The 24,271-nt window shown below is 42.5% G+C and overlaps 1 protein-coding gene across 5 annotated transcripts in view; it reads right to left on the reverse strand.

The window, feature by feature from the left end:
• The window catches only part of RAP1A (RAP1A, member of RAS oncogene family), a 43,737-nt gene that overhangs the window by 13,086 nt on the left and 6,380 nt on the right, over window positions 1–24,271 (reverse strand). For 3 of the 5 annotated variants that reach the window (XM_076358335.1, XM_076358336.1, XM_076358339.1), the window contains 4 exons: window positions 10,807–10,876; window positions 6,736–6,819; window positions 2,953–3,021; window positions 1,330–1,386 (listed from right to left, as the gene is read on the reverse strand). In XM_076358335.1, coding sequence (XP_076214450.1) covers window positions 1,330–1,386; window positions 2,953–3,021; window positions 6,736–6,792 — 183 coding nt within the window. In that variant the 5' untranslated portion in view covers window positions 6,793–6,819; window positions 10,807–10,876. Of the gene's footprint in view, window positions 1–1,329; window positions 1,387–2,952; window positions 3,022–6,735; window positions 6,820–10,806; window positions 10,877–12,652; window positions 12,767–24,271 lie in introns of all 5 variants that reach the window. The other 2 variants (XM_076358338.1, XM_076358337.1) reach the window with 1 other exon arrangement.

The raw sequence follows: 24,271 nt of genomic DNA on the forward strand, positions 1-24,271 counted from the left end.
CAGACAACAGATATGGACTGGAAATGAAATTTCTCCTCTAACACAATATTGAAACAGGCCTAGGTGTCACACACTCACGATTTATTGTGAGCACGACTGCGTGGGAAGGCATTGCCTGATCACCTCTGAACATCTGCAATTATATAGTAGTCATCTCCAGCGTGAAAATGGTTTAAAGGTTCAATGCAATGAAATGCAAGAGCAGGCTGGAAAATCTATACCAGATCAGAGCTGCCTTTGTCCACGCCTGTGAAAGGAAGCTTTACCAGAACTGTGTAACAATGATTTCTGCTTTCACGCCTTCGCATTGCTGTTGATAATTTTCAAAGCTTTCTAAATAAAGCTAACTTTTACGAAGCATGTCCTCCCCCTGTGATGTGCACTCAACCATTACAAGGTCTGTTTACGTAGTGACAGGACTTTGCATGGCGGTAAGTGACACTGGCGTGGCAAAGGGAGTCGCTGCGTGGCCCCGGCTGCTCTCGGGCTGGAAGGATGACATGGGCCTCCCAAAGCAGCACAAGGCAGCACCAGGGAGGTGCCACCTGGGTAGAGGAGTATTCCTTGACAGGTACAGAATCTTTACAGATTGAATCCTCTCCAGGTGGGCTGATGTGACATGCTGGGAGGAGATCCCTATGCATTGCCTGGAAGTAGCTTCAATCCACATGGACGTATCCACTTCCCTCCCCACGGGAAGGGGAAACTGCTCCCTTCAGTCCTGTTTGGGGAAAAGCCCTAGAGCGATGCAACCTACTTACTGAATGAGTATGTAGTACAAGAGGCTGAAACAGCAAGGTATTACAGACTTGGTTTTAAAGGAAGCAGTCACAATGATTCAGCGTGTCAAACTGTGCCCACAATTAGCTACAGAACGATGCTGCCTTAGCACTGAGTCCTCCCCCTCTCCCTTCCACCTTTGTATCTTACCTTTATTTTAGTAGAGAGCCTGCTGCTTAAGACCTCACCTTTTTTGTCTGTGTATTCTGGCCACTTGCAAAATTAACATGTAAAATTATCCCGTATCAGTCTGTTGATAGCGAGACGATGGTGGATGGCAGAGAAGAGGCGAGTGGCACAGGATGCACCCACCTTTGTGTCCCAGCCCTGGGACACCGGCTGGGAACGGGTTCACAACGCTGCTGGCAGGGCTGCAGAAGGCTCATTCACCACACTGGGTTTTGGGTTATTTAACAAAACCTTTCAATTTAAATTATTGCAGCTGATCTATTGCAGGATTATTATACTAGTGTAAGTTCTACTCTTAACACCTCACCTCATTCTTAACAAAGAAACTCCGTACCAATTAGAAAACAAAATTATACTTACTGTCCCTGCTGTATCGAGGATTTCAAGCATACACTGTTGACAGTCTACTTCCACTTGCTGGGGAAAAAAGGGAAGAGACAAATACAGTTAAAACTAAAAAGTCTGAAATGGGACAGGCAAGAGGAATACCAGCTTAATTTTTACTTCTGCTGCAAAGACCTCTATAAGCAAGCCAGCCACCTGCACTCCCCCAAGGCTAAGAGAGGCACCGCTATTAGAGGATTAATTACGCCCCAAGCCAGGCATTTGGGTCAGCTCACTTATGCTCCAGGACTCTGTTGATTGTAAAGGCCTAAATGAGCAGCTCACTGTAAACATCTCAACTTAAACGAGATAAAATCCACTCTTACAAATCAAAGGACCTTAAACTTCAATTTTTCTTTGCTGCTGGGGTAGAAGGGAGCAAGGAAGAAAAGAAAAAGCAAAATATTTAGTGATCCTCACAGTTAGGCTTAGCAAGTCTTCCACTCACTGAGAAATGTCTCAGATCCAAGGAGGGTAATTCCAGGAAAGTCAAATAAATTTAACAGCAGAACCTCATACCACAATTTACATGTAATTATCACAGGTACAAATGTTAAAACTTTTTGTTTGCTGTTTTGGTGCCTTTAATTATGGTAACATTTATGCTAATCTGTAAAACAATGGGTTACTTGACATCAGCCAAGTGAAGAAAGCAGCTCTGTTGACAGAATTACGTAACACGACAGCGTCAGGGATCCTGACAAGGACTTTTGCTCAGCAATTACAAGCCTGCATCCAAAACGGCTGTAAAGAATTTTATATGCCTTCAAACCAAGCAGAATGCATTTGAACTAAATGGCAAAGCAGCCATTCCTAAAAGAAAACAACAAAATGCAATTGCTATGCTACAGTAATATAACCTACTGTGATGAATGGTGTATATACCCTCTCTAACAGATAGCATACACATAGCAAATATTGGTATCTTTATTTTTTGAAGTAATAATTATATGTCAAATTACAGCAAACAGATGTGAGTAACAGTCTGACCCTAGTTTGGCTGAGCTGTTCCTGTCCCCGGACATCAATCAGAAGCACTGGCAGGAGGATGGGCAGTACACTTGTCTGCCAACCACCATAGCTCATACCCCAGCACAAGTGGAAATCGGTGATGGTTCAGGAAAACACACCAGACTGATCTCTGGGCAGGTGTAGTAACCTCTAACGAAGAAACAGGCAAACGGTGGAGAGCTGCAGCCTCGAGCTGCCTCAACCCGAGTCATCGGCTATTTAAAGTGAAAGCTCTTAGTAATAGAGGTTTAATCCTCCTGTTAAATAGAACTAAGTTAGGGAGTGCTGCAATTAACAGCAAAATTTGTCATTCCCTGATAATTCAGCTTTATAGTAGCGGATACAATTTGTCTGATGGCATTCGGAGGCCCTAAGCTAGTAAAGGACTCTGTAGTAAAAGAAAACTATCTGCATGAAACTACTTCCAAGACTGATGCTTTTCTATGCATCGCTTTCTTGCTGCGGTTTTATGCAGCCATAACATTTTCTCAGAAAAGACCCTTTCTTGTTCTGGTAAGCTTTCGTTGCATTATTAAAAAGAAGCAAGCTCTACGAGACTTGAAAGAAATAAAAATGATGTTGTTTTACCTTTCTGTATGAATCTTCTATTGTTGGGTCATATTTTTCAACAAAAATTCCCTGAACGAACTGTACAGTCTGGGGAGAAAGGAAAGAAGAAAAAAAAAAAAATCAAGAGAACTTAAACACAACCAGTAACATTTACCGAGAAGCACTTTATGAAAAAGTAACAACACAAAAACTACTCAGCACTGCTGTTAAAATTCAATAGTGGGGAGCAGAGAAAGAGACATCTAAATTACCAATTTTTAAAAATAAAATTTGCGTAGTTTCTGTTGTTTTAAGAATCACTTTATTCAAGCATGTTTTCTAGACTTTTTTGAAATGTAAGTTGTTTGCTTGCTTGCTTTTTCACAAAAGATGATATCCTCAAAAATGCCTTTACTTCAGTGCCTGCGACTTTAGAAGAATAAAAATCACCAAATATGGAAGACTTGAAATTTGATCAGAAGAACTGGCAATCTGTACACTGTGGAAAAGTTCGTTGTGGAAAATCCACATTTCAATTCAAATCATATTAGAGTTACAGTGGAGCTACTCTGGATTACGTGCCCAGAGCACAGACATATTTCAGAGCAGCAAGTTAAATCTGGAGCATCTCCAGATACTCAATTTGTATTAAACCATTAAAGAAGGAAACATGATTCATTTCAAAGAGGAAGTCTTTCTTCCCCTATATAATAATTCAAAGCAAATCTACTCTAAACATTTCCCATCAAGTTGTCATTCAGATGCGGCCCGTCGCTGGACATCCACGCTCTGTACGTGGCATGCTTTGGCTCCTGTCAGTCCGCAGCTTTACTTGTCCTCTGCAAGGCAAAGCTTGCTTTTCCTTTTCACCTTGCATCCCCATGCTCTTACCTACAATAATCTGCAACAACATAGTGATGCAGCACAGGAGTGTCCAGAGGTTTGGTTGATGTTTGTAAAACAAGGTGGTGTGTGTTTGTAAAACTAAGCACCAAGAGCCCAGCACTTAATTTTGTCTCTAAAAAAAAAATCAACAAACACACCAACTATCTTTTGTCAACTGAACTTTCCACAAGTTTTTTTAATACAAATGCTGCAAAGTCACTACCTGTTTTGAGAAGCCGTATTTTGTTTGGACAGAAGGCTGAGATTTTTCTGCAAGAGGGTTCACATTTGTCACACAAGTACTTGCAAACTTTCAGAGAGTGGCATACGCCAGATACACGCAGGATATCTCGCTGTACGCTGGAACCTGAGCAGTTCCTCACGGTTTGCTTTCTTTTAATGTAAGAAGAAAAGATTTCTAGTACTACCTCATTTAAAAATCATCCTGTATCACTAAATAAACCTATTTTACACTCTAACGATCAAAGCCTTTGCTTCTCCAATATTTCCTTGTCACCTCCAGTCTGCTTTTCAGATAACAGACCTCAGTAAAATCATTACAATAAGATACCACTATTAACATGGATTACAGCATTATACCAGCAATGGAACCCGACAATAAGAACTGTATATTACAGATTACATTTTTGGTTAGTAGCTGTGCTAAGAATCCTACGAGAGTCCAAAGAAGGTTGCTATCTGCTAGGAGGCTAACACTGAAGCACTCAAGTCGGTCACATCTGTACCGTTCTATTCTGGGAACTGTGTTTGTGAACCAGCCTTCAATGCGAGAATCTGACCAACCACTCACGACATTTCATCTTTCTACTATAACACTCACAGTCGTCTTTTATATCTGCAAATACACTACTGCTCTGAAAGAAAGTTAACTGAACCCATGTATTCTCTTCTCAAATTGTTTTATTTCTAATAAATCACTGTTCTAACTTTTGTTATCTCAACTGGTGCTTGTGTGGTCACATAGACACCAATTACATACAATCATAATTACAATTATATTCAACTTCATTCGTAACCTATCTTACTATGTAATATTCTTAATCTCTGATGTACTTTACTTTTATTGATTATAGCATGAAAGAGAGGCCAAGGGAAAAGATACAGATCTGGGGTTATTTCAGGTTATGCATGGATCCAAGACTTTTATAACTTTCTATTAGTTTGGGGGTTGTGCGTCCCAACTTTGGTTTCCAGTTTTATATAGGACTATGCACAACTGGATACTCTTGGTAATACCGCCTACCCACTGACACTCCAGAAGACTTCTACTCTCATTAGAAATGGGGAGAAAGCTACCGTACAGGAAACAATTATACAGAAGTTGCAAAATAACTGTGCCTTAATAACTGTGAAGGGTTTTCTGCTATCCTGTCATCATTACCAAAAGGCACAATCGGCATCATATTGGCACAAAAGAGTTAAAACAGTAAGAAGGATTTGCAGTGAAACAACACCATATTGTAATGAAAACACAGAACTGAAAAGGAACACCAGCCTCTTTGTTAGACATTTCAGTTTATACAGTTCAAAGAAAGAAATTTTAAAGTGACCTCCATCTTATTTTATATCCCACCTTGTAATCTCTCCTTGCTAATGCTTGTAAGTAAGTAGACAGTCATCTTGAAAGCTAAATATTATTCACTCTTCACTGCTAATTGGCACTTATTGTGTCCTCTTATAAACCTAATGGGTCAATGTTGCATATGAATTACAATATATGCTTACTTAGCACTTAGACTGTCAAAAAGAATTTAACTTTTGTTTACCGGACTAAGTATTCGCATTTCAGCCTTTAAAAAGGCCAGTGATGGATGCTGACTCAGACTGTACATCACAAATAAGGAAATTCAAGTATGTCAGATGCTGAATAATTTTTATGTACAGCATATTAATAAGCGCCCTATTTTACCTACTGAGTCTTTCAACATTACATAACAAAAGCAAGATAATCAAGGGGATGCTGGTGGAAAAAGTAATACAGTTTGCATAAGTTGCTGTGGAAGAATAGAGTGTATCAAAAAAATTTTACACGTACATCTTGTAAAGATTAGGATGGGATCTCTAAAAGAGTACATCAAATTTGATACATAATTGAATAATCTTTCCTCCTATTCATCTGGATTCTGCAGGTGATTTACCAAGGTTATTAGCAGCCCATTTCAGCAGAATAAACAACGGTGCAAGAAGCAGCGTCTATGGCATGAACGGCTGGTCAGCTATTATCATCTTCTGTGAAAAGCAACACGGTGTAGTTCCTTGTTTTAGATAAGTTTACACTTGAGCAGTTCTTTGCCTTTCTTGTTGGAGCGAGCTGCTTGACTGATTTGTGATAAATAGGCGACAGAAATCTCTCTTACAATGCTTTACTATCAACTCTGCTATGTAAACCTCTTATTAGAAACAACAAGTACTTAAGGAGTGCAAAGTGTCATCAGTCTGCTTATCCCTCTGCACTGCACGTGCTGGAGGTGACTTCTCATTCTGCCCCGTGTTTTCAGTCCAGGCTGCTCATTCAGGTTCTACCCAGGATGGAAAACACACAGCCTTCAAGGTACGCAAGGCTGCAGCCGTCACTAATTCACTGCCATGCACGCCAAGACTTCATTCACTGTTCCAGTGTAGGTTAGGCTTTTAATACTTAGATACAGACATTCAGTCATTTACAATATTACACCCATGCGGGAAGCAGAAATGAAATGCTAACTATTGTAACAGCGATTAATCGCCTGCTGCTTCTCCAAAAACATGACAAACATTCACAGGTATTTCAGCAGGGTAACAGCGGCTACATGGAAGTCACTATGCACGTTAAAAGTAATACAAATACCCCAATGCACTTAATGAGCATTGTCTGCAGTAAGATAGGCCAATTTTGAAGTTTGTGTATGGGTTTCAGAACTGCTTCCCAAAACTCACCAAAGCGGACTTCCCCACACCTCCTGAACCAAGGACCACTAGCTTGTACTCACGCATGGTGTGGTCTGTTCAAACAGCAACGATCTGGAAAGCAGGAAAAAAGCCAACAGTTAAAGGCGTACCTGCACATACAGATTTATGACACTGTCTTCTGAAAGTAGCAACACGCTCCCCTTCTCCAAATACTCCCGAGAACAAAAATCTCTTTGGTAACAGCTATGATTTTTCCACCTGGGCACTCAAGTTTAGACGGCCGCTCTGACAGCCCCAGTTTACATGAGATGCCCAAAGCCGGACCTGTGAGCCTGCCGGTGCTCAGAGAGGAAGAGGATGAACACACCATGGTACAAACACAGCGCAGCCACACGCGCCCGCTCCCAGCCGCACTGGGTAGCACAAGTTCTCACTGCCTGTCCTCTGCATTCTCAGCATTTTATAGCATAAAACAATGAGTATCGGACAAGAAAATTAGATCAGAAAGATGCAAATAGAGAGGTTTACTTCTCCCACCCACCCCCAGCAGGGAAGGATTTAGGTCAGTATTTTCTCTCTGGAAAAGGTCAGGCCTAACTTACGGCTGCCAAGGCAGAACCTCTCTGCTCGCCCAAGCAAGGACTCTGCCTTTTTATGGAAATCTTGCAACTCCCTCAACTTGCTACGCACCACCAGAAAACTTCTCATTCTCACCGAGATTCCCTGACAAATAAGGCAAATGACAAAGCTGGTGATAAACATTTTACACTATGTTTACGTTATAAGCCAGGCTGGGCTGTCCCTATCAACAGAGCTCAAGCAAACAATGACCTCAGCAGCTAATTATCTTCCCCCTCTTCCCCCAGCAAGATAGCGCTTTCTTCCCAAGTAAGGCTTCAGAAACACGAGTGCTATGAGGCTGGGCAAGCTGCATTTCTCAAAGGCATTTCAAACCAACGTTGCCACAGGATTTATGGGTTCACTGGCTACAGTTTGAGGATTGCTTTAAAAATAAAAATGTATTCCAAGTAGTTTGATAGAGAAATGTATCACCTTGTCGACTACCATTAACAACAGTCTGCGAAGAACAGGGACCATATTTTTAGCTTTGCAACTGTGGACAATTCCCTGACAATCTGTGTCTTGAGTTTATATAATCATTAAATCGGGACAGGTTTTTTTTCTATCATTTAAATTTCCAAGGGAAAGCTGTAAAACACAGAGTCGAGAGGAAACCCACGTGCTGCCGCACAGCCATAGCCAGTCCCCGCTGGAGCTGCATCGGGACTGGCAGCTGAACGCGTTACTGGAGACCTTGCCCCAAACATCCTATTTTTAACCCTCACCCCCCAACCACGGTATGTTTTATCGTCTAAATGTGACACAAGTACAGCCTTAAACAAAAATAAAAAAAATCCCACGTGCAGCTGGAGAGGGGCATACAAATTCTGCAGCCAGTTTAGCATTTTTAAGTCAGAAGATCAGAAATAGAGGGCTCGCCTTCCCGCGCTGAGGCTCTCTGCAGTCACGTCGCCAAGCTGCCCTTCCCTCACCCAAGCCTTAGAGGGGGAATAAAGCTGAAGCTTGCAGCAGCAGCCCATAGTTTTAAGCACCTTGGGGCGGTTTTTCTTCAATTCTTGAAACCTATATGAGCTGCAATTGCTTAACTTCATAGAAATTGTGAAACTAAGTCAAACTGAAAGGGATTTTCCAGAATGGTAACTTTGAATATCTAAAAGCAGAGCAAGCAATGTCTGTGAACTCTAGTACGTTGACAACATTTTTGGTTAAAACTCTGGCAGCTGTAAGCTCTTCTGCTTGAAAATTTCCCTGAGAAGTAACATTCACTTCCTTTCTTTCAAGAATCATGATTTTGGATGGAAGGAGAGGGGAATTCCGATTAGCAATGATTTTCCCCTTGATAATCCTTAGAAATTAAAATGTGATGCATTTTTTGTAAAGTATAAATGCAACTTATTGATCCAGTTTATCTTCATCTTCCTACAGTTCCACAGTCAGCTCCACGCAAGAAAACCCGGAAAGCAATCAAGCTAAGGGTTAAATTTAGCTGTGAACTCTTTCACTTCTTATTTATAGTAAAAATACTTGTGGGAAAGTTTCAGCTGGGAGCAGTACAAGACTAACTTCTCATTTCTTCTCCACAGTATTTGCAGATATTTTTTTTTTTCAGGTGCAACAGGAAACCAAGATCCTGAAACGCATGAGCCTTGTTACTGTAAACCCCACACGCCTTAATTATCTTGTAGCTCTTTCACAAGTATGTTAATGTTATCTGTTTATTCAACACGAATAGAGTGCTCAAGAAATTACTATGCTGCATCCTAGCCAACTTTTCATTTGGCAACTGTTTATGCCCACCTAAATACAGTTAGACACAGTAGCATTCATTTCCATCCAGAGCTCTGTGTAGTGGGATTGCATGCTGTGAAGCAACGGCTATGTTTCAAAATGGAATGAAATTATGGGTGTTAAGTGTTCCTTTTGATTCAAGAAAAGAATATGATCACGAAGGAGTGTAAAAAAATAACTTTTAGTGTTAGTGCAAATGTTGTGAAACTGGTCTCATTAGTTCTGAATGCTGTGGTGCAAAAATAAAGCAAAAGCTGAGCATGTCTCCTTACTCGTGCTCCCTTTTCCCATACATGCACAGCCACCTAGCTACGGCAGGACAACCACGGGGCACAGAGCACATTTCATGCTAACCCCTCACTGCCCTGAGCAGCAGGCTCCCTCCTCCCCGCTGTATCAGACTCTCCAACCTACCCAGCACCTGTACAGCCACTTTAAATACAGAGTAATAAATTAGTAGGGTTCAGATTTCACCTATAATAATGAACAAACTTTGCTTCTACACTGCGAAACACCTGACAACTCAGGATTAATCCCTTCTTTTCCTTATTCTTTGAGCATCTCTTTGCTGCTGCTACTGTCAACAACACTGCCTGGGAAGTGACAGAAACAGATATTCAGCTATTCACAGCATCAGCCCCAAACTGCCCAGCTCTTTCCTGGAGGAAGAGTGAAGGGCCCTACCCTGTGAACAGAGGGAGAGGTGAAGAAAAGATGTGGGATATCTGTTTTAATATACAAAAATGAAAGGCAGTGCAGGCAGGATGGCAGAAGGATCTCTGAGAGGGACCAGCAGATGAAGCTGTAACCTGAAACGTGGCTCCGAGCGCCCGCTCACCTGCATCTTTATTCGGCCAAGCACTCACGCGCTCTCTTAACTGCACGAATCATCTTTCACCCTGTTGCAACCGAGTGGCTGAATCAGGGTACAAAGAAGCAAAACTTTCAGGGTATTTCCCAACCAGCAGAAGAAGCCAGGCAGAGGCTGCAGGGAGGGCGGCGTGGGGAGAACGGCCGAGGCCCTTCAGGAGATAAACCTGACACAAAAATTAGCCATTCCTGTTACAAAAGTTTCACCAGCTCATTAAGTAGTTTATAATTTGGGTGGTGGGGAGAGAGAAGCATAACAAATAAGGGAAGCGAACACAGCACTGAAAGAGAGTGGGTGCAAGAACTTCAAGTTAACCTGAAATGTGATGTGCACCCTGTGAAATGCAAATGCCTGAGTACAGATTTATTCATCTGAAGAAGGCAGTTTGTATTCATTAGTTTCTCCTTCCTTCTCCAAACACTGATGGAGCTACAAGGAACAGGAGGTGCAGATATACCGCTCAGTATGAGGAAGACAGTGCTAAGAGCACGTGGTCTGATGGTTTTGCATAACTTGATGAAACATTGGCTGTAACTGATGACACTACCGCCATTAACTAAGACGATAACCAAAGACTTAAAAATCAAAGCAGACACATTCTTGACTCAGCCTTAAGAAGAAAAACTGTGGACTGTAATCACAGATTTGTATTTTGTACAACAGCAGAGGATATCAGGAAAGACAGAACACACAACTTCAGGGTTTCTTTTCCCCACTACAGGAAACAAGATTCAGGCAACTTTTTATTTTAAACAATGCATTATACACCTATCAATTCTCAAGCTTCCCCAACTGCCAATGTTTTCACAGTTAACAATTTCATTTGCAATATATTGAGAACATTAAAAAACTCTTACCTTGGCATAAAAGATCTCTCATCAGTGTTAGCAGCCCTACTGAAGGTTTTTCCAGGCTTCCTACAACGGACTGAAGGAAAAAAAAAAAATTAATCATTTTTTCAAATGACAGTGTATGCAAGCATCAAATCTTCTCTTTATGGTTTCAAACCAAAACATGCCTGTTATAAAATTTGCTCTTTGCTTTATCAATGAAGCTCTACGCAATTTCTGAGTACTCAAATCAAATTACCTTAAAAACAGGAACTCCAGCACAATTTAACTTTGCCTCTAGGACAGTGAAAGACTGGGGGGGGGGGGGGTTGTCGAGTGGCAGCCAATGGCAAAACACAATTTCTACTTGACTGTGTCATTAAAAAACGCTTTACAAACCGGACTTGCAGTTAAGGTAAACCATAGGAAGATGACAGGAAATTGCACTATCTCAGGTGAAAAAGTAAAAATCAAGCTCACAACTGTAAAGTTCATATTTCTGTTTAACACAGGACTGTACTGGCTTTTGGAAGCGAGAAGTAAACTTGTCCCTGTGCTGTGCAGTGTCAGCTCAGCCATCCAGTCTTTCACGTCCAGTGATGAAGCTTCAGTCTGAAAACAGAGTAACCACGGCTGACGAGTCTCGTTTTCCAAAAGCCACAGCACACCCACCGCCCTGCTCCAGGCGGGCTGGGCCAGACGCAGCTGAGCTACGAAGCTGAAACGCTCCTGCACCTCCAGCCCCGGCACAGGCGGCAGAAGAGCTGCAGCAGTGCAGGACCGTGCTCCCGCTTGGTCCTCCTCTCACCTCCCATCATCTCAGGCAAGGGCTGCTCACCCTGCCGCCTCGTTGGCTTGAGATTTCATTTAGGAGCACAGGCTACTGGCAGGTTGGGTGTGTGTGTGGGGGTGTGTGTGTGTGGTGTGTGGTGTTCCCCCCTTTTTTTTTTAATGAAAATTTCAAGTTCCTGATTTTTGTCTACCAGATTTGACAGCAATAAAATACAGTCTGCAGACATGGAAAGAAAAGATTGCCATCACAGGGAGAAGTACTTCTCTCTTCTTATGCACTATTTTCAAATCATTATCTAAATAGCTTGTCTGTTGTTTCTTTACATCAATTTTTACTGGATTTACGCGAAGTTGCCACTTCTGTCCACAATCCCCTGTACCTGTTATTTGGTGGCTGCATTTGCAAAAAGTTCACATGCATTTCCAAAGTCTCAATTTTTCTCTTTCCTCTGGCAACGCCTTCTACCTTGATACCACGGATTTCATCCCCAAATATATATTGACAGCTATCCTCCCTCGATTTCTGACCATTCATCGTTCAGCTAACCCAGGAGTGGGAATTTTAATGAACAGTTCAATGACCAACTCCTATTAAAAGTCAACAGGATCCAGGCTCCCACATCCCTTCTTCCAACTTACTTGAAACTCCCTCCCCACCGCCTTTGCATCTGTAGCACACCGTGCCTGCGACGGCGTGGGAAAGCATTACCCCAGAAACCCGGGGAAATGTGTTTCTGAAGAACAAGCTACAGATAACAGATCAGCAAAGATATTTAAAAACTGAGTCAGTACTAAATGAGTCAGAAGGCCACGGCTGGACTGAGAGGCGAGAGGGAGGCAGGGCAGAGGGGGAGGCATCTGCTCCTCCACAGCTCCCACTTGCTGCAGCGAAGCCGCTCGGGCAGGTGCTGGCATTACATGGCAGCTGAAGCGGGGCTGGAAACGCCACCGAGGGCGCTGGCTGGGCTTCCACTGCGCTCTGAGCACACGTCCAACAGGTAGGTTTAAACAGGCACGGCCACTTTTTAACAGATTAACAGACTCCAGCCATTCTGACTAACGGGATTAATCAAACCCTCACCTGAAAGCCGGCTGCTACGGTTCTCCAAGCGCTCAGGAGCTTCCTGCGCTCTCTCCAGGCTCTTTACTCCTCTCCCCCAGTTTGCTTTTCCCACAACAAAAAGACAACTTTCTCCTGCAGGAAAGATGGGCGCTGCTTAAGTCAAATCACCATGTTCCCGTTAGACTTTTTCTCCCTAATATGGTCTACACAAAACTTCACTGACAAAAGACAAACTGGGGTCAGCCTAACCCTGCTTGAGGTTGTATCAAGTTTGCAATGCATTTTAAGAGATGAAAACATAGTACTTTCTGCTATCAAGAATGCAGGAAAAAGCCGGCTACGTTTAAAGCAGCCCAGTGACCCTGAGTGATCACGAAGTGTAGAAGCCATCACTTAACCGCTCGCAATCGGCATTGCCGTGGTAAAATCCAGTGACTGTTCCATCACCTACAAAGTAAAATTATTTTAGGGAATCCATTAGGTTTCTTTCTCGTAAGAAAGATACAGTGCCTGTGCAACCATGTTGCTCCTCTGCAGCCGAGCAGCGGGATCTTGGCAGCACACCTCTGCAGGGAGGCTGCACCGCATGCCAGTACCAGGTGCAGTATCACTGCACGCAGGAAACAGAAGCATGAGGCACTGATGCTATCAGGGTCCCTCTGAAACGAATCCGGCATCCTGTCCCGTACCTCTCCAGCCCGCGCACAAGCCCTGCCGTGCCTCTGCCCCCGCTTCCTCCTCCGGCCACCTGGGCAGCCCCACACTGCAGCGGGACGCAGCGGGACAGGCCGTCATCCCAGCCCTGCCCCTGCCCGGGCAGCACAGACGTCATGTGTGTGACACTACTTGAAGAGCATCTACAAGCCGTGAAAAAAGAAAAGGGCGGAGGGGACAGCATGGAGGTGCACCCAGACAGGGGATGCAGCATCTCGTCGGTCCTCGAGAGCAGGACAAGTCCCAGCGCCACCGTCCCCCTGCCCCAGTAACCCTGCTGGCTCCTTGTCCACCTGTTTTAAAAGATTGTAATACTTGCAGTATCACAATCCTTTGTTCGGTAAGACTGAACTTCAGCAGCAGTGATACTTCAAACTAATCACACCCATGGCTACACCCTGCTGCTGTGACAGGCGAAGGGTCCTCTGCCTTCAGCCTTTTATAGGTTCAGCACCAGCTACTCCAAAGTCTCTATTCACTACTAAAAGCCTACAGCTCTGTGTTTCTCTCTGTTTTTGGAGTAGCAGATCAACTTCCACAGATAAGTCTGCCAAGCAAGTGCTGTATTGCTTTTCCCTGCCGACCCCGGTTCTGGCTCCCCCAGCCCTGCCCCGGGGTGGAAACCAGTGCCCGCCGACTCCTGAGCCTGCAGCCTGGGAAGTGCAGACCTACCCCGAACATCGACGGGCAGCCACCATCTTTCACTAACAGCCCCGGCAGCAGGGTCCTGTCCCGCTCGCAGGCTTTGACCGCGTAAGTTAAGAGGCAGAAGACGAGGTGGTATTTCCCGATCCGCAGGCAGGGCAGGACACACGCTTGCCCTGCGCTACCAGCGCTGCGGGAGCACGGCGAGACAAGCCCTTGGAAGGCGTCCCTGGTCCTTCAAGCCCCAGATAAGACAGTCTGGCATTACGTGGCTACCTGCTCTTCCCAAGAGCATTTCTGAAAGCTTCCAAGGGATAAATGAAGCAATTGTTCTCCTTTTAACGCTAGAATCCTAGGAAGTTTAAATGAAAAACTAGTAATTTGTTTTTTCAAAGGTTTTCTGCGGTTTTCTTAGCAGCTCTGCATCCACACTCCAGAGCCATGGCTGACGCCACCTTGCAACCACAGAAATCAAAATGTTGCAGAAACAGATAATGAAGTTGTCATAATCCTTGTCAAATATTTTTCCAAATATAATAGGAAGTGAGTCTACAGCAAAGCCGAGTTCATTCAGGCAGCTCTTGCTGCAAGCATTTGCTTGGATCCAATTTATACACACCTGAAAACAGGGATTTTTAGTGAAAGCGCTGACACAGTCTCAGCTATAGAACTGAAGACAGATGACAACTCAGCAATGCAGAGTGCATTTTCACTCAAGAAGCACAATGCACAGCCCTAGTTTAAAAAAGGGTGAGAGAAAAGGAACAGAAAAAAGCGAGGCACTGAACGAGCACACACCAAACCACAAGCATCAGTTCCTAGAGATAACGTGAAATGGCCTCTCAAGGTGCAGCTTCTACATCCACGTGCACTGTTAACCTGACACGTATTTTGCTCTCTTGCTGTTCCCCAGAAAGATGCACCATGGCATCCCTGGGATAGAGGAGAGAGGGGCAGGGAGCAAACATCACTCACCCGGCTTTAGGGAACAAAAAAGAGAATAACCTCCTTCTGAGTGCCAGCTTGCTCATCACCCACACCTCCCTTTTTCTAGCGGTCTGATTTTCACATGCGGAAACCAAAATATTTAACATTTCCAAGGGGAAATGTGCTGTCAGCATTTTACAGATTTGGGAGAGAAACACGCAGATGTCTGTGTGAACTTGAGCACCTCCCATCTCAGGCTGGCTGCGCTACCCCAGCGGCCACGGCTTTCCCATTTCCCCAAGAGAGGGGCAGATTCTTGGGACGTTACAGCCACATGTCTTAGTTATTTTTACCCTAGCAGTTAAATACTGAATCATGGCTACTATAAACAAACCTGTTTAATTTTGAACTTGTAAATGTTCTTCATGCCAGCTTTTTAAGTTACTATAAACTAGGCCATGAAAAGGTGTGGATTTTTTTTTTTAAAATGTGTCTACTAAACATTGCTCAATAGTCCACCAAAATCCTTTCATTACTCCTAGCCGTGTTTGCAAAACAAACTCAAATCCAGCACTTCTGCAAAGGAAAGATTTACGATGCCCAAAATCACACTCAAACTGACAGATCCACTCCACAATAGAAAACTCCAAACAAATAGAAAGAATGATACAGCAGTGAAGGCTGGAAACACGAGACCTGGGGCTCTACCCTTGGCTTCACCGAGGACCGGCACTTGCCAAACCGTAGGCTGCAAAATGCCAGCAGCATCGCGCCAGTTTGGCCGCCCGGCCCAGCACTGCCGAACAACAGCTCCACTCACCATCTGCTCCCGAATTAGTTATTTGTTATACACCATGTTCTTAGATATTAAATTACTCAATGAAGTCGAAAGCGCATTAAATATTTCAATTACATAACTGTTACATGCGAGCTACAGAAACATGCCGGGAAGAGGGATGGTGGATAATAAATGAAAGGGTGTTTGTCTGCAAATCGCACAATTAATTAACAGACACCTCTCCTAAGAAGCAGCGAGACAAACACTGCCATAGACTTACCTTGTTAGTTAGCACGGAATTTACTTAAATAATAAAAATCACTGCCATGGACTCACTTGCCAAGTCCCTTCCCCAAGGCAGTCAATCTCCCTGCCTTTCGGGTAACAGAAAACCTCCTCCACCTTTCCTGAGGCCATCGACATCAGAAAAATGAGGGAAGGAAAAAAAAGAAAGAAAAAAAAAAAGACAAGACTAAGCAGAAAGCAGGACTTTGGTGTGACTTTAAAGTACAATTTGACAAACTTCCACTCACACAAGCTTCAGAGTCTGCCTCTATTTTATTACTCATTATCACTGCGGTATCTGACACCCAAGTAACTGTATTTTATATAGTATCATCATATAATAGCATACATCTTCTATACATTATGGCAGGAATCTCACCCTCAATCTTACAATTTTAACAGTGAAAACATTACCACTTCCACTGCCTGCTTTCAGCACCAAATCAAATACAAATCAAGGCAACAAGTGTATAACTAACTGTATGCATAATCATGTTGTAGGATGAGTCACTACCCAACTGCGGAGCATTAGTGATTCTGCAGTATACAGCCAGTCCCTCCAGGTTTCTAAGCTTTTGTTCTCCTAAATTCAATGCAGGCCAAAACCTGCATTATTTCTTGCAAAACCAAGGAAAACGTTTTGGTTCCAGGCAGGAATTTACATTGCCTAATCAACCTATTCTATACTTTGGTAACTTCAGCATTAGAAAACAGGTATTTTGGACACTCAGAAACACATGTACTCCTCAGGGGAAGCCTAAGTACACCAAAGAACTGAAGCGACTCATACGTGAGTTCCAATTCCCTACAATAAGACTTGGGAACTGAATCTAATCCTGAACCACTACTGTGCTAAAAAGCATTTTAATAAAGTAACTATAAGCTGAATTCACTGTGATTAGTGAAAAGTGTAACACTATTTCACTATTGTAACATTCTAATATTTCTAAAAGAGAATTTTCACCAATAATTCATAAGTTTACAAACAAGATGGCAGCAACATTTTAATAACATACCTTGTCCAGCTAAGAGGCAATCACGATTCAGTAATTTAAATCCAAATACATTCTTTTTTTTGTTTTTGAAGTACTAGATAAAAACAAAAAACCACAGCGAGACGCACACGCAAAAAATAAAGCTAGTGACAAGCCAAATAAGCAAACAGGTATTTGAGAACACAAGAGAAAAACGACATTGTTCCGAGATGTTACTCAAAGTGTTCAACCAGAAAAGGCAAGAGACCAGCCTTCAAATCTTGCACACACACATTCTCAAAAACTCAAGTCCCGACCGTGTGCTCCTCTGAGCCACATCCAAATCGCCAGTTTCTGCATAATTTCACATCCTCCGCAGTGTATTGTGAAGGTTACTGATGCAGGGCCAAAGCCATAAAAGCCTGGGCTAAGAGTAAAGTCCTCTAGCAACAGAGTTGTCCTTTCCAACTTGAGTGTTGTGCTGAACTGGAGCTTTGAGCAAATTAACGACAGCACACACAAACAAGTCAGAGAAACAAACTTCTTTGAAAACAGCAATAATTCTGTGATTTGAAAAAGCGATTTTATGCACAAACATATTAAGATTGATCTTCCTCAGTCTGTAATCTTTTCTGCAACCAACTTCACGCTGAACTTCCAATTTTAAATATCATAATGTTAACTTCTATGGAAGTGACTGCCTACTTACTCATTTTAAATTGCTTTGCTACAGAAGCACTCCAGGCAAGGAACGAGTACTTTGGGCAGCTAAAGCTTGCCATGCTGAAACGGCTAATTTATTTTTTGTCCTATTGGTCTGCATTTGCAGAAAGTTGCCAGGGACATGTGCCAGACAGACAAAGACAGGGGAAAGGAAGCCAGAAGCAAAACTCAAAGACCAACACACACTGCATCCCCAAATTAGAACAAAAAGCTACGTCACTCGCTGTAATTGGCAGCCTCCCCTCCGAACGGACTGCAGCACTGCTGCAAATTTAATACTAATGAGCACTGATCTGCAAACAGGAGGAGAGACATCCACCTAAACTGCGCAGATTTAGGAACAAATAGACTTTTCTCAATTATACATAAAAACCAGTTTAATCGGAAGTATTGTGTGGCCACATTATGGAAACAGAACGGCGATGAATCACACAGCTAACGCCGGTGTAGCAGACAGCCGGCAGAACAGAGGTCCTCCCAAGCAACACCATGGTCGCACTTGGCCATTTCTCCTCTTCTCATCTAGAGCTGCTTGAGTATTTTCAGCAGAGGGGTTTACACAATTCAGAGGAGTGCTCAATAGCTTTTTCAGAAGAAGAAAAGAAAAATATTTCCTTTCCCCCCTCCTCATCAGCAAAACATGTAAATGTTAAAGGGCATAAACATTAGACATAGAAGCCATTCACGGGACTTCCTCCATCTGTTGTCTACCACATCCACAACCTGCCACTGACTTTTAAGTCCTACATATAAATTTTTTTCTCCATTTTCTTTAGTGGAAAAAATGTTCTGATCTTTTTTAACACAGATTAAATTCCAGACAGACTCTAGGAGGCTCAATCATAGCAAAACACCAACTACATTATACTTGGTAAGAATAATTTGTTGTGCTGATAGTAGCTTGGCAACGTTCTTAACGATGTTCTTCCTGGTTTATATAATTAGAGTAAATAAGTGACATGAGGTAGGTAGATTGTCACTGCCATTTTAGCTTGCACTTTAATTGTTTTATTTCTGCAGACATAGTGACCAGACACTGGTCACAAAGCCCAGGCACTGGTCACTGCCAGGGGCTGGAATCCAGTTTGTCCTTAATTTGGTCTCCAGCATCAAATCTTTGATGAAGAAACCAATACAGCTTCCTCCCGATTAAGGTTTCTTTGAAACTTCTTGAAAAAATTGTAGAGGTTTAAACTGCTCTTCAAATGTATTTCTACCCATCAGTGATAAATTGTAAGACTAATATTAAGCCTCTAAAAACGCGTCATCTGTTAGCATGGACCGCCTCCCAGCTTTTCAGGAGACTGGGCTAACTTACAAATTCCAGAAAATATTAAGATTCTTTAAATTTTACTGGCAAAGCTGCAATAATCAGTTTGTGTGTATACACTGGATTTGACCATGTCGACCGACCTAAAGGTCAGGTTTGCATATGCAGTCTAGAGATTTTCACTGCCTTAAAAATACTTTACTGTTTAGTGTGCGTCAGCCACAAGCAACCAAAACACCTACCGTTCCCACGCAACTGCAGATAATTAAACGCCTGTTTTAACAATGATTTTTTGAATGAAAAGCCCCACTTACCATATGGCCACTTATTAATACTACATTGTTTATCAGTTTAAATAAAACCCCTACAGCAATGAGTATCCATGTAATGAGTACCTAAATACAGTTAACAATGGATGTATTTTAGCACTGTAAAGTAGAACTGTGCCTCTTGAAATGTTTTCATGGCAAATCTTAAGAAATTTAATAGGAACCTGAATAGCAGTAAGTTAATGTACAGAATTACCTTAAAATAGAGGAAAAAGTGACAGTTTCATTACTTTTTATAAAGAAATGAAGTTATTTAATATGGTACTTAATCCTTCAGTATTTAGCTCAGTCCCTTAATGTTGCTTCCTGGAACCTGGGGACAGAGGGGGGTGGAAACTGAATTTTCTTTTACAACAAAAATGAAATTTTCTTCTACGTGAAGATTTTAACTGAAGGAATATTCAAAAATGTTATTAACACTTCAGTGCTGGAGCCTGAAGGGCATCACAGCGAGAACTTTCAGGCCAGGAAGGTCGAGAACCGAACCGCTGGCAGATCTGACCTCTGCACTGGGGGTTCTCTGAAGTTTTTAAATCCTCCTGAATCTGCTGGGCTTAAAAGGACAGAACTACTTTGACAATTCATCCTGGAATTTCCTTTATGGAAAATAAAAGGTGACACTAACCCCTAAAGGAAATAGCTCTGATAGTTTAAATCAGTTTTATATGAGCCATTTCAGTATTTATAGGTCAAGCTTGATTACAACCAAAATAGATTATTATACAGCTGCCTTTAAACAACAACAACAAAAAAACCCACGGGCAGTTGGACTCCTGCTCCCAGAAGAGACGCTATGTTTAACTCACAAGGAAGGGAGGACACATCCTACAGCAGCTAACAAGATGAGTACCACTGGCATCAGCCAGCTCTTCCCCTCCACCTCATGAACAGTATTCAAACAGGAACAAAAAAAGTCGTCTTTTTTTAATGTGTCTTTGAAATGATAAGACATAAGGCAATAGGGAAAAAAAAAAATCTCTCCCATATTAGTATGCAAATTTGTTAAACATATGGCCTGGAGACAGTCAGTTCTGCACTCTGAGCAAGACCTTAGAACGTATCACACTTAATTTGAATGTTAATTGCCATTATCTGCAATTTCTGTGCTTTCCATTTTGGTTAGGACATCTTTCCATCAAAGTTAAAACTCCCATTCAACTGTTTGTTCTAAAGTCACTCTACAAATATGACATCAGCCATACAAATGCGTGGGGACTACCGCCACTGGTTTTAAAATATATCTAGGAACTTTTTTAAACTTCTGCCCATAAAGATGCAGTTAATACAAACTTGGCGTGAAGAGGACAATAAAAGAAGTTTCAGCCTCTCAGCTCTGTAGAAGTGACTTAGTTTTTCTGACACCTGCTAATGACACGCTCAGCTACCCCTACCGCCCCGCTCAAGCTTGCTTTAGTGTTAAATTGACTTGTACTTGATGCTGTGTTTATGATGAAGGATTAGGGCAAACAGTTCATTTAACAGATAGAGGGTACAAAGTACTGAAATTATAGAATAAAGGAAAAGACCCACTTTCTCGGAATCACACCATTGAGGAAAGTGCCCTGGAACATTAAAACATCTATTTGATCATTTAAAATGAGATTCCTGAAAAAGCTTTATTCTAAATTTGAGTGCATTCTAGTGATCAATATGCCAATGCAGTGTATTCATGAAACAAGACAAAGCCGTAATAATATTGTAATCCCTATGACTTTACAAGTGATCTGATGAGTTAAAAGCCTGAAATGCATGAATATTTCATGAGAAAGGCTGTCTGGAACCATTTCAGCCTGTATCTTTAATCTTAATGTTATTTTCAACTACAATTAGTGTTATAATCCAAAGCAGAAAGCAACAATTGGCTATTATTTTATCTTCACCTGTGTTTATTTCATAAATCCATCAAGATTTCTGTTCTTCAGGCCCGATACCCAGTAACAGTTACCCAGCACAGTACTAACACACCAAATCCCGGGGTAAAGCAAGACGTGCTGGAATGAGACTACTTACGCAAAAAGGAGAATTGTGCCAGAAATAACCTTACCCAGTGAACTATGATTTACTTTAAACTATCACGTGGTAGGTGGCATATAAAAAGATATTATTCTGCATGTCAGCTGTCTGTAATGAAAGTTTTCCTCTTCTCAGCAGGCCCTCCCTACAACTTCAAGTTTATTTGCATTACAGAAAAGAATATTACATAAAAAGCAACATAAAAGGCAGTGCAACCAATACATCCAGCCGAACTGCTCCTCCCACACACTCGGTGCTTTCCAGAGTAAGGGTCTGTTTCCAACTAATGTGTTAAAAATGTGAGAGATGCCCGATTCCATACAGATTATTCACTTGGACAAAAACTAATAGTGGTCTTACTTCTAGAAGCACGGAGCGCTGACAACTACAGCCAGCTAGAGCCATAGACGCTCAGATCTTTTAAAGAGCAGATTTCATAGCTATGAGTTCACATGCAATACCCTAATTTAAATATGACAAATTCAAATTTTTTCAGTATTAGAACACTCCAGAACACAACATCGTTGGATCCAACAAATATTTCAACAAAAAACCCCAAACATTCCAGCCAGCCTTGAATTTGCCGTTCTAGCCACTCACAAGTGAAATGCAACTGTCTGTTTTTCTGTAATGCTCCAGCAAGCAGCAGTTATGCAATACAATCGATTGACAAACACGCTGGGTGCTACTAGTTGCAGTGCATTTCCAAAAAGCAGTCTTTTCCAGTAACTTTTGACAGGGCGACAATTACTTATTACGGAAACGCTCATCCTGCTCCTTATGTGAGTGTATGAAGCACCAGGGCAGCACATATTTTTGACTGCCTCATTTAAGTAATTACTAAAGATCTGTTTCAGCCATAACACAGCCACTGCTGTGGACATATCCGGACCTCATTTCAGTGCCCCAGATGGATTTAAATACTTTCCATCCTATCAATATTCAAAATAAATAACAAACCATAATGATTCAGGCCACCTGCTCAACAGGACTGCTATTGCCTGGCTCCCCATATTTTCAGTCAAAGCGAAAAGGGTGAGAAAGCCAAGCCAACCACCTGCAGATGTGGGCTGTAAGCAGCCCTGGAGCTTCCTTTTTTGCTGTTTGTTACCTGCTTCTTCCCCGTTATAAAAGCCCCTGTGGAGGGTCAGACTTTCCTCCCAGATAAAGGAGGAAAAGTCTTTTCATCAAAAGAAAACAAACAGCAGTTTTCAAAACATACTAAGGTCTGCTTTTGTCAGCATCTGGATTTCTCAATCAAAAATACTAAATGTGCGCTTTCACCCAGGTTCATGTCAAGCCACTACAGCTGCACTGAGGAAGTGCCTGTTCAGGTATAGCAGGTATTTCTCAACACCCAGCACCCAATACCTGCTGGACCACTCGCAGCACGGAGCAGTAACACACATCAAAACACCGTCTTCATGTGGCCACATTCAGATTCACGCAGAGCTACCCTACCTGCTTCAGCCAGCTGACACGGTGAGAAAAGAGCTCTTTGTTATGCCCTGTGGACTACTATCACAGGAGAAACAGAAACAGCACAGTTTTAAATCTCATCTTTAACTAGAGGTACTGGCTACTACAATGTTGTGAGTGCAATCTGCAAATTTAGAAGTTATAAAACCCAAATGATTGGTGATCAAAATTAGGGAAGGTTTCTGGTGTCCCATTTCTTCCCACACACACCTCAAAGGATCTTCCCACAGCAGATGAATGCAATTTAAGTTTAAACACACCATTTCTGATTAGGAATGTAACACTCAGTGCCTCCTCCTTGAACACCACCCATCTTCCCACAGCCTCTTCATTTTAATGTCATTAAATGGACTACTTTAGACAACCTTAATTATTGCAGTATTAGCAAGGGGAGAAGTGATCTCTCAGTAACCAGTTTCTGTCCCGTTCAGAGCTTTGGAGATCAAAACCTGTTTCGTACCAAACCTGGAAGCGAAACGGCATCAGTAGGTCTAGCACCAGAACAAAGTGCTTCAGTGTAAATACCAGGTACCAACAGCTGAGCAGGTACATGCTGTGTCCTGACTGATGCTTCGCTGTCACTAGGGTCTATACAGCTTCCACCGCACTCCCCTTTCTTCAGAAGGGAGCTCAGAAAAGAGGCATTAATTAACAAATTATCACTATCACAGGAAAGAACAGGAAGCTTCTACTAATGAGCCATTTAGCTCCGAATGCTTTCAGTCAGCCAGCAGACATGTAAAACCAACTCACAGATGATGTCTTAACAGTCACCAACACAACAAGCAAAGCCAACTGAAAAACAAGCGGTGAAGACCCTAAATTTGTTGCAACAGAAAGGCAGCTTGATATAAACTCCCATAAATGCAGGCTGTTCCTTGCAAATAACAATCTGTTACCACTGAGGACAGAGAGCAAATATTCACCTATTTATCCACCACCCAGAATAAGCCGCAGGTCATGTTCTTCCCAGATGTAACAGGCAAAGCAGATAGCCACCACGTTACCTCTACTACAGTCCCAGCACAAGACCAACAGAAGGACACTGCCCGAAGTCAGATGCAGCCAGGAACTGCAGTTTCTTGTTCTCTTCGCAACTCCTTCCCTCTGTCAGCACTGGTACTTGCACAACCACACAATGAGTCAGAGCAAGAAGTGATCTGGTTGAAAACTACATATGTATTTTTGGGACTAGCTCAGTTTTCAGCTAGCTAAGCTCCCTGAGTTACCTCAACATCTAAGAATGCGAGTATCGGAGCGAGGGGGACACTGGGATGTATGGTTGCATTTAGTGACCATGAAACCACAGCCTGAAGCTTTGGCCGCTGGAGCTCTCACCGCATCCCGCCCACTCTACCAGGTAATACAACGGTGCCGTGTAAACACAATGAAACAGAGGGTAATTCAGATTGCAGTGGATCTCCAAAGGTCTCTGCTACAGCCTCCTGCCCCACAAATGGGGCTAGCTTCAAAGTCAGACCAGGTCACTCAAGACCTTGC

The sequence above is a fragment of the Aptenodytes patagonicus genome, chromosome 22 (genome assembly GCF_965638725.1).
Source record: "Aptenodytes patagonicus chromosome 22, bAptPat1.pri.cur, whole genome shotgun sequence".
In the NCBI taxonomy this organism is placed as follows: Eukaryota; Metazoa; Chordata; class Aves; order Sphenisciformes; family Spheniscidae; genus Aptenodytes; species Aptenodytes patagonicus.